The following is a 14,985-nucleotide window of genomic DNA, read 5'->3' as shown; positions in this document are numbered from 1 at the left end:
GGTCACTTCCAAGTTTCAATCGACATTCAATGGGTTCACGCAAATTACAGTGGACACATTAAAAACATCCTATCAAATTTTTCCACTCCGATTAATCGGCACCTGCCCATGAAAAATCGGGAAAATTCTTTTCAAAAAAGGAAGAAATTTCTCTTATCCCACATGAGCATTTGAACTGTGGCATCCATTTCTTCCCATATCCGAGTATTTCCCCTCCCAAAATTTGGTTCCCCCAATTCAATCGGCTGCTGGGCATTGGCGCTGCATCTTCTCTGCGTCACTGACAAATCTACTCACCACGAAAACTTAACCATCACTTGCTAAGCTGCGAGTAATGTCAGGTAGGAGGGCGCGTTCTCCGCCCTACTCGCCGCAGACACCATCACTAACAGCTGCGATCTACCTAGGGTCAACGGGCGGGAGGGGGGGGGGGGCGCTTGCCTTGGCGAGGCGGAAGCAGGTGGCGTAGTTGGCGTCGACGTCCCCCACGGAGGTCATCTGCACCACGCCCACCCTCGCCGGCGCACCCGCCGCGGCGGAAGCGGAGGCCATGCCGCGGAAGCTGGGGCGGAATCGGAGCCTCGCGGCGGCGGCGGCGGCGATGGGGAAGAGCGATGCCGCGAGGGAGGCCCGGGCCCTGCGACGATCCGCCACGTGGACTCTTGCTGGCCGTTGGATCGGAGGAGGCCCAATGCTTTGCCTTGCCTTTGGCGGGCCCACCTGCTATTTGCTATCAGTTTCACCATTGCGGCCGCCGCTTTTTAAATCGAGAACATATCAATATGTACAAACTAATATTTTCGTGCAAATCATGCAAATAACAGGAGATTTGCAAATATCAATATGTACAAATCTAAGTCATCCGATCAATATTCAAGGAAGAGCCCAGAGAGGGTGAGAAGGAGTTTTGCAAAAGTGTGATTACTCAATCCAAGAGTAGACGGTTAATTGTAAAATTATCCAATTCCCCTGCCCCTTAGATGTTTGATCCAATGATCCAAATTTAAGTTTGCACGGTTTGCACGAAAAAATTAGTTTGCACTGATATGTTACCTTTTAAATTAGCCTCAATGGTGATTTTTTTTTCTTTTGCAAGTAGCTGCAATTGTGAAATTGATAGCAACACCTTTCTAAAAAAAATGATAGCAACACTGCCATGTTCATGATGAGTTCTTGATGGTGTAAAACCTTCTCAAACCGTTGTGTTGGAAAACAGTAATTTTTTTATGCAGGATTCGGATGCCGCAGGATTTCGTCTCTGTGAGACGCTAATCATTTGTTCTTCCAACGAATAAGGGACAACTTAAACAAAAAAACACTTTCGATTTAGACTGTGGAGGATGCAAAAGAAAAAAATAACAGACACCATTTTGAATGTTGGTGTGGCAGAACCGTCTAAATTAATCCGGTTTAAGTGTGCTAACCATCACTATTACCGCTAAAATAGTTAACACGCACGTAAATTTGACAGTCTGTCAGGTAAAATCCCGATAACACCACTGTATTTCGGATCGAAACAACATACCTCACTCGAAGGTGAGTCCAGAGATTATAATAACCATAAATTTACAATATCAACTTTAATAGTAAATGTTATTACAAACTGAGTTTGAGAATTTAAACAGGATACCTCAGAAATTTGAAAGTAGATAAGTAAAGAAAACGATATCTAACAATATTATATGACATCATAATGAAGCTCGTATATGACGTCAATCTCACCAAGCATTCCAAGAGTTATCTGAAAACAAAGTCAAAAGCAAGACTGAGTATACTAATACTCAACAAGACTTACTCGACTAAGGGTATATAACATCCCTTTAACTAGACATGATGGGTTTGTGGAGGCTCTAGATTTTCTTTTGCTGAAAAACAATAAAGAGTAGATGCTTACTTTCAAACTTTAGCTTTCAGATTCTAGTTGGATTAACAAGTCTATGTAAGCACCTATCTACACAAACATGGTAGAAGATATATTTGCATTCAACCATATTATGAATCATAAATGTTCCACTTCTTACTGTAACACCCCGGTGTTAATTTTGTGCTTAATTTGCTAATCATGATCCTAATTTGGTCATTAGAGTTAATTAGGCACGCATAGTGTTCATCAACTTAGCTATGTTCGATCTTGTTTTTCTTCCTAATCCGAGCTCCAAATCAACCTTCGCCCAAAACAAAAGTTGTAGATTTTCTCTTCCTCTACAATTTCTATTTTGGTCAAATTTCAAGTCTCTATATGAAATTTTGAGTTCTGGATGGTCAAAATCGGGTCAAAATGTTTCAAGAATGGGCATTGTGCTCCCATGTTCTTTCCCGTACGCTGCCCATACCATGACCCGGCACCGACGACTCCACGCGTCACCGCACCGGCGATCCTCACTCTCTGTGCGGGCGTCCTTATCCTCTTCCCGAGGCCGCATTGCCCATTCCCAAATCTTCTCAAGCTCGTCTCCTCGCCACCTCCTCTGTGCGCTCGCTGGCCGCCTGCTCTGCACGCCGCGCGCGTCCCGCGCAGCCGCACTCCATCCGCCTGCCTGCGCCCACGCCGCGCCTGCGTCGCTGGCGCACGCCACGCGGTGCTCGCCCTGCCTTCCAGCGCTGAGCCATGGCCGCCGCGGCCACGGGCCGAGCTCGCCACCGCCGCACGCCATGGCCGCCGCCCCGCCGAGCTCACATTGGAGCCCTTGCTTCGGCCTCCCTCCGCCCAACCCAACCTGTTAACGAGCTTCCCCGTCGCCCGCAGATGCTCGTTGGACCGGCCACCACCACCCAGGGCCTCCGGTGCGCCGCCACCGCCGCGACCAAAGCTCTACCGTCGTCGATCTCCTTCATCGACGCTTCTCCCCGACAACAAACTATCACCGGAGCTCTGCAACGTGGTGAGGAAGTCCCGGTCTTGTTTCCCCTCTCTCTCCTACACCCGTGCCTCGGCAATTGCTCGCCGGAGCATCATGCCCGCACCCCGCCGCCGACGGGCATGCTCCAGCCGCCTCCTCACCGTTTCGACCCCGCCATCGCCTTCCCCATGCTAACCTCTCCCTCCCTGGCATTTTCCTCACCCGAACCGGCCCCGAAGCGCCATCCATGGCAACTCCGGCGATCCTGCCGCCGCACACCGCCGACTGCCAGCGCCCCGCGCCGCTCGCCCGCCCGGAACCGCCCCTGAGCTGCGCGCCGAGCCGCCAGCCGCCCGCTCGTGTCTAGAGCCGTCGACCCGACCGCCCGCTGAGCCGTAGCCGCGCCTGAGCCGAGTCGAGCCGCCTCAACCCTCGGATCTTGATCCAACGGTCTAGATCAGATTTAGACCGAGCCAACCAGATCCATCTCTGATGCTTTTGCAAAAGAGACCCTATGTTTCTTTAGAATCAACCCGCAGTCCACACTAGTTCAAAAGTAATTCCAGGAAGGTCCTTTTCTTTCTGTTTTAGCCCCTGAGCTTTTTGAAAATAGAACCCGCCATCAAGGACCCACCTTTTCGCTATCTAGCCCCTGGATCTAACCTTTATTTATGTTCTAGCCCCTCATTTCTTCAGATCCAGCCCCTGGAAGCTCTGTTTTCTCGCAATCAAGTCCCCGGAACCTTGTTTTAGCCATATCTTCCTCGTTTTAGCTCCGTTTAAGCTAGTTCTTGTTGCGTTAGTTTTGTTTTAGCGTAAGCCATCTTTTAGTAGTGTCGTTGTGTCGTGGTTCCTGTTTTTAAAATTAAATATAGATTTAATTTGATTAATATTCTCTCATCTAGTTTTTCTAATTAAAAGTTAATTAGATGTTTACTTTGGTTGTCATAACTAGTGTTAATATGCTTAATGCTAATTTAAAGGTGTTGTCTAATACTTTGTCTAGTTCCTAATTATAGTTTTCTTTTATATTGTTAGGTAAATCCTTTTTCTGCATGTGCACTTTTCAGAAATATATTTTGTTCAGTTGTAGATTATTCCAACTCTGTTATGATCAGTTCGTAGGTTGCTTTTGTTGGGCTTGCTGAAGTTACTTGCTAGTAAAATAAATTGTTCTATTTGTTCTATCTTGCTTTATATCCTTGCTTAGCCTTTTCTAAGCAAGCTAGTAATGCTTTTTAGTAGGAAACACTTCAGGCTAAAATAAATTGAACCTGAACTCTCGTATTGTAGCACCAACTCCTTTGCCTTTTGAACTTGGTTGTTGTATTCACTCGATAAATGTTGCCCAGTCATGTCTTTCCTTTAATTGCATTGCATTTACATCATTGTATATCATCTAGGTACACTAGATGTGCGACACGTGGAACCAGAGGGCAATGTTGAAGCCGAGCCAGAAGATGGTGCACGGGTGGACCAATCCAGAAGACGGAAGGACCGACTGGAGTGCATGCTTGGACTGGGATGATGTCAAGCCGGTGCAAGACTACAAGCTAACTAACTGACTTTGTATCAAACCCAAGCAAGCCCCGGAGCATAACCCTTAATTTCGGTATTCAATGTTTATTATATAATTATTGTGCATTTCCGTTTCTAGGAGTTGATTGGAACCGTAGATGCATGATCCCTAAGTTTCCTCAGTTACTCTATTAGTGTGCAGGTCGTTAGTACTGCCATGCTTAATTAGGACTCGGTAGAAGTCGAGTGATTCCTGTCACTCGCGAGCTATAGGTCCTTGTTACTTATGGCAAAGTGGTTTGAGAATGAATCTGTGAGAAAAGAAAAATGGAGACCGGGCGGAGAGGAATTGGATTATGGATATGGAATGTATGGAAAGTGGACCTCCGCCTGTGTCGATTGAGGACCGTACCGTTGTTGGCACATTGATCGAGGATTGAACAGTACTAACCACATGCCGGAAGTAGGAGGTAGTCGAAACCGGTAAGCTGTAGACCTGATTTACAACGATAGCTCGAACTGCGGCCTGCTACTCTGAGAGTGGAATGATGGCGGGTGTTGGAGTGTATGTCGCCTCCGGGTACTCCGGGAGTTCACCAAGAGGGGCCCTTCACCCGGGTTTTGGCAGGCGTGGTTTAGGTGTCGTGGTAATGACGAGAACAGTTGACGTGTGTGGCCCGGCGTGGTTTGCATGTGTCGTATGAGTTAGGTCCACCTTGCAAGGCTAAATCGGATCGATTCGCCGTGACTCACGGTTATGAGAGTCTTGATCTCTCTGTCACATCGTAGTAAACCAGTGGAACGAAAATGGCAATGTGATGAGATATGTTTGGGTTACTCTTGGGAAAAATATAACGTGATACACCATGTTTGCTCTAATTGTTATGCAAACCTAGTTGATATTTTTACATTAAATTTGAGCTAAAATATTGAAAGTAAGGATCCACTATTAGTTGCTTTCCAGCAAAAATAAACTCCAGAGCCAAAAAACTTTGCATGTCTAGATAGTGGGCTAAGTATACCTGTGTCGGGTAAGTCTTGCGGAGTATTAGTATACTCAGGGTTTCTTGTTACCCTATTTTCAGGTAGCTGCTGCTGGTTGGAGCTAACCAGGGTTCACATTGGTGGGCTCGATGTGACATCCTCACGTCTTCGTAGTATCGTGATTTTTGAATCAAACTTCTATTTAAATTCCGTTGCTTGTTGAACTCTGATATTTTAGATAAACTCATTTTGTTAAGCTCTATTTTGTAATTTAAATTTGAGAAACTTCTGTTTGCATGTAATCATCTGTGCTCGCTTTCAGGTGAGACTTCTAGTGTTTTCGATCCTTAACCCAGTAGGCTGCCGGATTACACCATTTTAAGTGCGCGGTGGCTTGATTAACACTTAAAATGATAGTTAGCGCACTTAAACTGGTTTAATTTAGGCGGTTCTGTTACAGCTGGTATCAGAGCCGAAACGCACTGGGGATGATTACTTGTATGCTTAATTAAGTTTAAAACTAACTTTTTGGCTTGCAAAATGTTCGGTTTCAAAAGTTTGACGCTAGTTGCGCTAAGGAATAAGATAGATAGCTCGTATGCCATATCTAGGTTTTATTAGCTATGGTGGCATCTATATATCTATTTTATTCCAGCACTTCCAGCACTTTACATTCTGTTAAAACTTACTTTCTTGCATAACTGGTATCTAATATTCTGTAACGACGCACCTACGCTCAGGTGAGCAAGGTAAGCATTCTTGGTAGTCCTTTAGAATAGCTCACGTGTTTCATACGTGTGCGGGTCCCGTATGATGAGCATACTAGGAGGTGATAAGACTCAATTCAAATGAGTCTGTCGCTATCTGCCGCCTGATATGGAGTGCGGATTTCCCACCGTGTGATTGTAATCGCGGCCATCTCGTAAGGCAATTGTAAGGATCACTGGGGTGTCCGACCATAGAGGGCGAGGGGGTGAATAGGATCGCTAATCGCTTTCTATCCTAGGGCTCAAACTTTTTGCATGAGATAAACATAACACGTCCTACACATGCTAGTTATGACTAAGGTTTATCTAAGCTACTCTCTACTTACCCCTAAAAGACTTGCAACATATAGCCAATCCTAATCAAACTAACTAGGAAAGTGAAGATACGCAAGATAGAGTAAATGCGGAAACGTAATACGGTAAGTAAAGAAGTAAGGGAGAGAATATGCAAACTCCCGTGAAGACACCAAGACACATGATTTAACGTGGTTCGGTTAGGACACCAAGTCCCTCCCTACGTCCACGGTCACTTGTCCAACACGAACAAGTGTGATGCCGAGTCTCTTCGCTTGATCACCGTCTTGCGTTCACCCCCAAGGCTCCCGGCAAGCAAAGGCTAAGTGACCCCAAGTCACCAAGACAAGGCCACCGCCACCGTCTCTCTCAAAGCGTCACCCATGGCATCATCTTCACTATTGGAGCTTCTCACCAAGAGGGGTCTCCTTCCCCGCACAAAGTGTCGTTGCCACTCCACACTAAGTCAGAGAGTCACACGACGAGTACACAAGATGCTTGCCGCAGCAAGACTTCTCTCAAAGGAGCTCTCGCAAGAACTAATCCCTATTACAAGCACAAAGCACTCTCACAAGTGTGCTCAAGCCTATATGATGTACAATGAAGCTCTATGGTGGATGGAGGTGTTCTTCAAGTGTAGTATGCTCTAGCAACTCCAGCATCCTCAAATGACCCAGCCTTGGGGGTATATATAGCCCACACACCCCAAAAGAGCCGTTGGGAAAGGCTGACAAAATTTCTTATCGTCGGTTAAACCGATGCTCCAGTTTTGTCAACACAAGTTCAACTGGTGAGTGTACTTTCCCTTCTTCTAGCCGTTACAGTCTTCCAACGGCTACTTGATCAATCGACCGACGCTCTTGAAATTACCGTCGGTTTAACCAGTGAGTGCAAGCACAGAAACCCCCGAAAAATGGAGTCTCTGGACAACTGCACCGACGCTCAATTTTGAGCATCGTCGGTTTAACCGGTGCTAAACCCTAGCCTCAGCTTCTGGGTCCATTGCACCGATGCCTTCATTTTTCCCGTCGTCGGTTCAACCGGTGCATTCTGCTGACTTGGTGTTATCGCCAGAATTTGACCGGGATTGGTAGGCCAAATGTCAGAAGAAGCCCACGGTAAAGGAGTCCACTTAGCCAGGCTTATATCATAAGTTTGGCCAAATACAATGATAATTGGGCACTCAAGGGTCAAGCGGAGATGGGGTCACGGGCCTAATCCATGTTGAAGCCCAGTCTATTCGCGAGGCTGGTTCGGACTGCAGGAAGAAGCCGCACGAAAATGGACGCCCAGGCCACATATGGACTCCGTTTTGGACGTTCTAGATATGCATGGAAAGCTAAGGGGATAAGCTTTCCAAAACAACTAGAATCATGTCCAGATTCGCTCGGAGTTGACGGGAACTGCCGAAACAATAGGACGACCAGAATCTGCCAGAATTATACGGCATGTTTCGGCTGATATTTGGAAGCTTCATGAAGATCTGGGCCGGTGGAGGGAAGAGTCCAGATCATGTTTTCTAATCTTCAAGTCTTTATTGAGTTGTAATCTATCTCTAGTCTTCGTTTAGGAAAGAGTTTAGAGGTTGCCTTGCACGGCAAGAAGTCTCCGGACTATAAATATATACCCTATGTTATTCATGAAAAGAGAGCGTCATCACGTCTCGCAAATAATAACTCTCGGCGCATCGCCACCCCTAATCCTAGGGTTTCATCCAAGTAAGTGCCATACTGCCCTGATCGCTTCTTGCGATCAGGGCAGCATAGTTCTTGCTTTTACCTTGGTATTACTCGTACTGAAGCGTTTTTGATGGCGAGTAATGCTAGTTATCCTGATGTTCGTAGCATGGCTTTTAGTAGATCTGTTATGCTTTGTTGCTTATCATCTACGAATATCACGTTGTCTCTGTGCTGCCACGTTTCAATCTCATGCTAGTTCTTGTCGCATAGAATTAGACGCACAGAGGCAACACCCTGCTTCTTTTATGTCCAGTAGATCTGATCTGTTATGGTTTGCTCTTATTTTAGGAGTTGGCGTAATATCTGCTAGGTTAGGCCTTGCAAACGGATTGGACAATCCGGTGGCGTAGTAGATGTTTTATCTTGACCTTGATAGGGATTGTTCCGGGAATCGGCTTTTGCTAGTTCTTAGGCCTCTATTTTGGTTTCTGGTTCAGTCGTCTGTTACGTTCATTAGGCCTAGTCATGTGTAGGATGTTCCGATCTAGCAGTGAAGCTTTTACCATCGTGGATTAGATCAGCTAGATTTAATTGAAGCAGCTTTACAGTTATTCGCTTTATTCATCGACATCTGGATGGTTACAGATCCGATCTGACACCGGGACTCGATCGGCTCTTTAAAGCCGATGCAAGAGTCGTCCCGGGGAGCCGACCACAGCTCAGACTTATGTTTACACGTGTCTTTGTATGCAGGAAACTGTTCGGAGCACGTCTGCACCCTCCTGATCGGGTATAGGTCAGGTGGCACGCCCGGTTTTTCCACAAAACCTCCGGGCGCGTGACGGAATTGCGGGCCGTCGACGAGGGAGCAGTGCCTGCCAGCGCCCCAGCAACCTCCCGGCTCTTCGTGTTGCCCGTCGCTACTCGCCGGTGGGTTTCGACCGACAACACATTCTGGCACGCCTAGTGGGACCCTTCTCGGCAACAATGTCTGGAGCTCAAGATCAAGAACCCGCTCCCAAGCCCGTCACGTATGAAGAGCTCTCTCCTGAACACAAGAAGAAGTTTGATGAGATCAAAGCTCTGCTGGAAGCCGATCTCATCGGCTCTTTTGAGAGGACCCGCAATCATGGCATCAGATGGAAGGGGTTCTCGCCAGAAGGCGCTCTCGACAACGTGGATCTGTCTGTACCATCAGAGGAGCGCACCAGGGCACTGCGTCAGGAGATGAACTACATGGTGGCCCATTCGCTTCATCGGCATTCTCAGAGCCTAATGAACGAGCTTGAGCGCATGGCGCACCGCGTCATCCAGGAGATAATCAAGAACCAGTACTTTCCATCGGGACCAACCTTGGGGAGTCACATAGAAGAAGCCGCACTGCATTCTAGGCCACAATTGTCGTTCTCATTTGCGGCCCCAAGACCACAAAATTCGCCGATCTACGTCGTCCACAAGATCGGCGGCGATCCTGGAGAAGGCCAATTCCTCACCGAGCCACCCAAGGAGATCCCGCACGGTTACACGTGCGCCTACATCCCTGACAGCGTCAATCCAACACGCTCGGTGCAGGTGGTAAGCCCAGGAGCTTCTGGAGTAGACGCAGAGAAACAAGCGTGGCTGGCAAAGTACGCTACTGGGCCGAGTGCTGAGCCATCGGCCCCAGGAGTTCTTAGTGTGGAGCAGGTCAGTGCAATACTGAGAGATCAGTTTGGTATCCTACCCAAGAGGAAAGCGGTCGGCTATTCCAAGCCATACCCAAGTGATTATGACTTGATCCCGTTGCCGCCCAAGTATCGGCTTCCTGAGTTCACCAAGTTCAACGGGTCAGAAGGAGCCAGCTCCATAGAGCATGTGAGCCGATACTTAACGCAGCTCGGGATGATCTCAGTATCAGATCCGCTGAGGGTCCGGTTCTTCGGCCAGTCCCTTACAGGCCCAGCTTTCGGATGGTACGCGTCATTGGCTCCGGATTCGATTCGAACTTGGAGGCAGCTGGAAGATCAATTCCATACCCAGTACCACTCAGAGGCTGCTGAAGCTGGAATTGCCGACCTCGCCCAAGTCAGGCAAAAGCGAGGAGAGACCGTGTCGGAGTACATGCAGCGCTTCAGGGAGGTCAAGAACCGATGCTACTCATCGCGCATCACAGAGAAGGAGGCAGTCGATTTGGCTGTTCTGGGACTCGCTAAGCCGATCAAGGATCTGACTTTTCAGTTGGAGTTCACGTCTCTAGCGCATCTGGTGCAGAAGCTTACAGCATATGAGCATTATCATCCTGAGCTGTACCAAGATAAGTTCAAGCGCCATGTAAATATGGCCTAGGCGGATGAATCTGACGACTCTAGCGAGGAGCAAGAAGTGGCCGTAGCAGAGTGGACTCGGGGGGCAAACCCTGTCCCGTGCAAGAGGATCAAACAGCAGGGGCTTGTGAAAGGCTTCAACTTTGACGTGACAAAAGCAGAGCAAATATTTGATATGCTCCTCAAGGAAAAACAGCTGAAGCTCCCAGAGAATCACAAGCTATCGACGGCACAAGAGCTGCAGGGGAGGCCGTACTGCAAATGGCACCACTCGTTCACTCATGCCACGGGTCAATGCAAGGAGCTATGTCGCCAGATCCAATCGGCTATCGAGCAAGGCCGATTAATCCTGGCTCAACACACGATGAAGGTTGACACGAAGCCCTTCCCACAAGTTAATGTTGTGGAGCTGTCAGACTTCGGATCCGAGGGCCAGGATCTAGCATTCCAGATCAACATGGTGGGACCTATGCGCCGCCACGACAAGCAGAAGAGAGAGGCCGCTTCTGGCAAACGGCCGCAGGATGAACACGAGTTGGAACATGTGACTGAAGAGCAAGTGCGTCACATCCGTAATCAACTTCCTGCTTCCGATCGGCTTCTGGAAAAGTATGAATATCAGCACAAGTTGCGTCGCCGATATCAACCGGAAGAAGAGGAGTATGAGTGCCGCACAGGGAGGACACTGGGAAGGCGCCAGGCTGTACGCGACCACTGGCATTGTCCGTTCTTCAGGTACTGCTGGAATTCCGGCATGAGCCGATTGCCTACTATAGATGATTGCTTGGAGTGCAGGCCTCGAGGACGCCAGCAGGACGAGACATCGGTATTCCAGTGCTTAGGGCCCAGAACACATCATGATGACCGTGTGAGGCGGCCATCCAGGGGTGATTCCGAGCCAGAAGAAGAAGACAGGTACCATCGCCCACGGTGGTGTCCTGACGGGCTTAATCGCTCGCAGAAGCACAGAGTGCAGCGCTTACACAATCTCGAAGAGGTGGAAGCAAGGTACCTCGACGTGCTGAGGAAGGCTCATCCGGATCTCGCAGAGCAAGTCAGGCACCCGCGAAGGGTGGAAAGGCGCCCTCCAAGGAGGGAGTGGCGTCCTAAGCAGCTAAAAGCCGATGAGAGGCCATCGACTGATGTGAATATGATGTTCGTGCTCCCATCAGAGTTTCGGGCCCCCCGACCGGAGGAATTGACCGTCGCACAGCTGGATCTGGGTCCCCAACCGATCATCATTGAGAAGCCCAAGGAGAAGAGCTACAAGCATCTGAAGGGGTTATATCTCAAGGGTCTCATCGATGGCAAGCCTGTGAACAGGATGTTGGTCGACACTGGCGCCGCGGTCAATCTAATGCCGTACTCAGTACTGCGCCGATTGGGTCGTTCTGCTGCTGATCTTATCAAGGCCAACGTGATGCTCAATGATTTCAATGGCCAGCCATCGGAGGCACAGGGCATCCTCAATGTGGAGTTGACAGTTGGCCGCAAGACCATCCCAACCTCGTTCTTCATCGTCAACAGTAAGAGTACGTACACAGTGCTGCTTGGGAGGGATTGGATTCACGCCAATTGTTGTGTTCCTTCCATGATGCACCAGTGTTTGGTCCAATGGGATGGCAATGAAGTGGAGGTGGTTCGTGCAGATGACTCCAGCGAGGTTTCGCTCGCAGACATGAACACCCAGGACGCGGAAGGGCAAGAGCCGATCTCAGGGATCGCGCTGGAAGACTGTGATCGGATCGAAGCGACAAAAACGGATTGAGGCTAGTCTTATCCACTGGCCTCATAGAATAAACACATTTTGGCACGATTTGGTGATGAAATATGGAGACCCATACAAAAATTTTCGTCCGGATGAAGAACTACCGCCGGTGCTCCTACAGCTTCAACGACATCGGCTACTTCTGCTCCCATGTGGGCATGAGAGTGTCTGATACATTAGCCGATCGATCCGGCCAACAGTGCTTCTGCGTCGTCATCGGCTATTCCCGTTCCTGCGACACCATCGACATCGACGAATTCGACCCCCACGGATAGAGGGTCAGGGCATTCGTCACATCAGCCGGCTAATTCAGCTTCTGTGCTCCTTCGATGCGATCAACATCGGTTACTTCATCCACGTTGTCAAAGCATTTGAAGAGCTCTCTACGACAACAGATGTGCTGATTGGACTTTAGGCTACAGATGTTCGGCTTTCTAACAGCCAATAATTGTGATGAGAATGCATTATGGCAAGTACGGACCAGGCGGGATTTTAATCATCGGCTCGTCAACAACCAATTTGATTGGTAATATTCAAACCCACCATTGCATCATCATACAGTATATGCGTTTATCACTTGCACTAGCTTCCTTGTATGCTTAGTAGCTTCTACTTGTGTTTCGTGTATATATTTTGAGGTGTGGATGCTGGTGACCATGTGTGGTTAGGCTCATTTGAATATGTTGAATATCTAATACCGAGCATGGCTTTTATTCTTTTGAAAATCTGAAATATGGTCACCGCTTTACTTGGCTACTAGTATGCGTAGGCTGACTTTGCTTTTACTATCTTGTACATGCCTGGTAGCTATATCCTTTTTTTGGAATCATTTATGCAGCTCGAGTCGCAATGCTTATATGATAATCTTGTGCTAAATTACATTAAAATCTGAATGATGTCCATGCTGTGCTATAATGAAAAGATCCAGGTGGGTTTGTTTTGTCTCACTGATCTAGTTCGGGACTGCTTGCTATTGCACTTTGGCATGAACTTGGACTAGGTTGTGAATGACCAAAACCTTGCTTTAAGCTTTTGATGGTTCAACGGACCTAGGCTTAGCATTGGTTGGTAAGAAGTGGCCTGATAAGCAAATAACCCCTGGCACAGAACAGAAGGCTTGTTTGAGTTTCAAATGCAATATGTTTTAACCTGCAAGACCTGAGGGCATGAATAATCAAGCTTGTTAAAAGATCCTTGTATCGGAGAGAGCTCACTGGTGTAGGTACTTGTTGGTTTTTGCTTGTCATGCTTTAATGTACTAGTTGGTTGGGCTAAGTGGTGATGCTTTTTATTTTGAAAATCCTAAAAATTGCTTGCTCATGTTCTAATATAGATATATTCTTTTGAGCTTTTCTATGCGGTGTCTTTATGCTATACCCTCACTGTATATACATGCTAGCACTTGTAAATGCTTTGAGACATACCTGGAAACTCACACTTACTCTTTGCATGACATAGCATATTTTTGTGGGGGGAAGAAATTTTTATCAATGATGATGGTTTGGTTTATATGGACTGTTTGGCTAACCGAATATGATTCATCAGCTTTTAGCCGATTCACAATGATCTTTGTAGCGTCGGTTCGGCAAGTGATTGTTTTACAGGAGAGGCCATATGTGTTGATGCTGAGCTGATGAAGCACGAGGATGATCACATAAGTCAGTGCCATCCATGGAATATGAAAACTAGGACCGGTCTGCAACAACATTGAGATTGGTCGCGGAAGGCGTGAGGCCGGTTCAAGCAATCGGTCACAAAGTTAGTTGGCTAATAGCCGATCTATCGGCTCGGGGGGGGGGGGGGGCAGGACCATCAGTGGCATGAGAGGACAATTTGAGGAGATGATGTTTTTATTTGGTTTACGGCTGGCGCTTAGAAGATTCTGTCATATTTGGCCAAACTTGGGGGGCATGTGTTAACGCCAGAATTTGACCGGGATTGGTAGGCCAAATGTCAGAAGAAGCCCACGGTAAAGGAGTCCACTTAGCCAGGCTTATATCATAAGTTTGGCCAAATACAATGATAATTGGGCACTCAAGGGTCAAGCGGAGATGGGGTCACGGGCCTAATCCATGTTGAAGCCCAGTCTATTCGCGAGGCTGGTTCGGACTGCAGGAAGAAGCCGCACGAAAATGGACGCCCAGGCCACATATGTACTCCGTTTTGGACGTTCTAGATATGCATGGAAAGCTAAGGGGATAAGCTTTCCAAAACAACTAGAATCATGTCCAGATTCGCTCGGAGTTGACAGGAACTGCCGAAACAATAGGACGACCAGAATCTGCCAGAATTATACGGCATGTTTCGGCTGATATTTGGAAGCTTCATGAAGATCTGGGCCGGTGGAGGGAAGAGTCCAGATCATGTTTTCTAATCTTCGAGTCTTTATTGAGTTGTAATCTATCTCTAGTCTTCGTTTAGGAAAGAGTTTAGAGGTTGCCTTGCACGGCAAGAAGTCTCCGGACTATAAATATGTACCCTATGTTATTCATGAAAAGAGAGCGTCATCACGTCTCGCAAACAACAACTCTCGGCGCATCGCCACCCCTAATCCTAGGGTTTCATCCAAGTAAGTGCTATACTGCCCTGATCGCTTCTTGCGATCAGGGCAGCATAGTTCTTGCTTTTATCTTGGTATTACTCGTACTGAAGCGTTTTTGATGGCGAGTAATGCTAGTTATCCTGATGTTCGTAGCATGGCTTTTAGTAGATCTGTTATGCTTTGTTACTTATCATCTACGAATATCACGTTGTCTCTGTGCTGCCACGTTTCAATCTCATGCTAGTTCATTTCGCATAGAATTAGTCGCACCGAGGCAACACCCTGTTTTT

At 47.7% G+C, this 14,985-nt stretch overlaps 1 protein-coding gene across 1 annotated transcript in view; it reads right to left on the bottom strand.

Moving 5' to 3' along the window:
* LOC120701026 (deaminated glutathione amidase, chloroplastic/cytosolic-like) overlaps positions 1-14,985 on the bottom strand; it is a 50,340-nt gene that overhangs the window by 3,819 nt on the left and 31,536 nt on the right. The window contains exon 2 of the mRNA XM_039985199.1: positions 442-720. Coding sequence (XP_039841133.1) covers positions 442-720 — 279 coding nt within the window. The remainder of the gene's footprint in view (positions 1-441; positions 721-14,985) is intronic.

The sequence above is a fragment of the Panicum virgatum genome, chromosome 3K (genome assembly GCF_016808335.1).
Source record: "Panicum virgatum strain AP13 chromosome 3K, P.virgatum_v5, whole genome shotgun sequence".
Lineage (NCBI taxonomy): Eukaryota > Viridiplantae > Streptophyta > Magnoliopsida > Poales > Poaceae > Panicum > Panicum virgatum.
The sequence above is the reverse complement of the archived record's forward strand: the minus strand, read 5'-3'. Positions and strand labels throughout refer to the sequence as shown.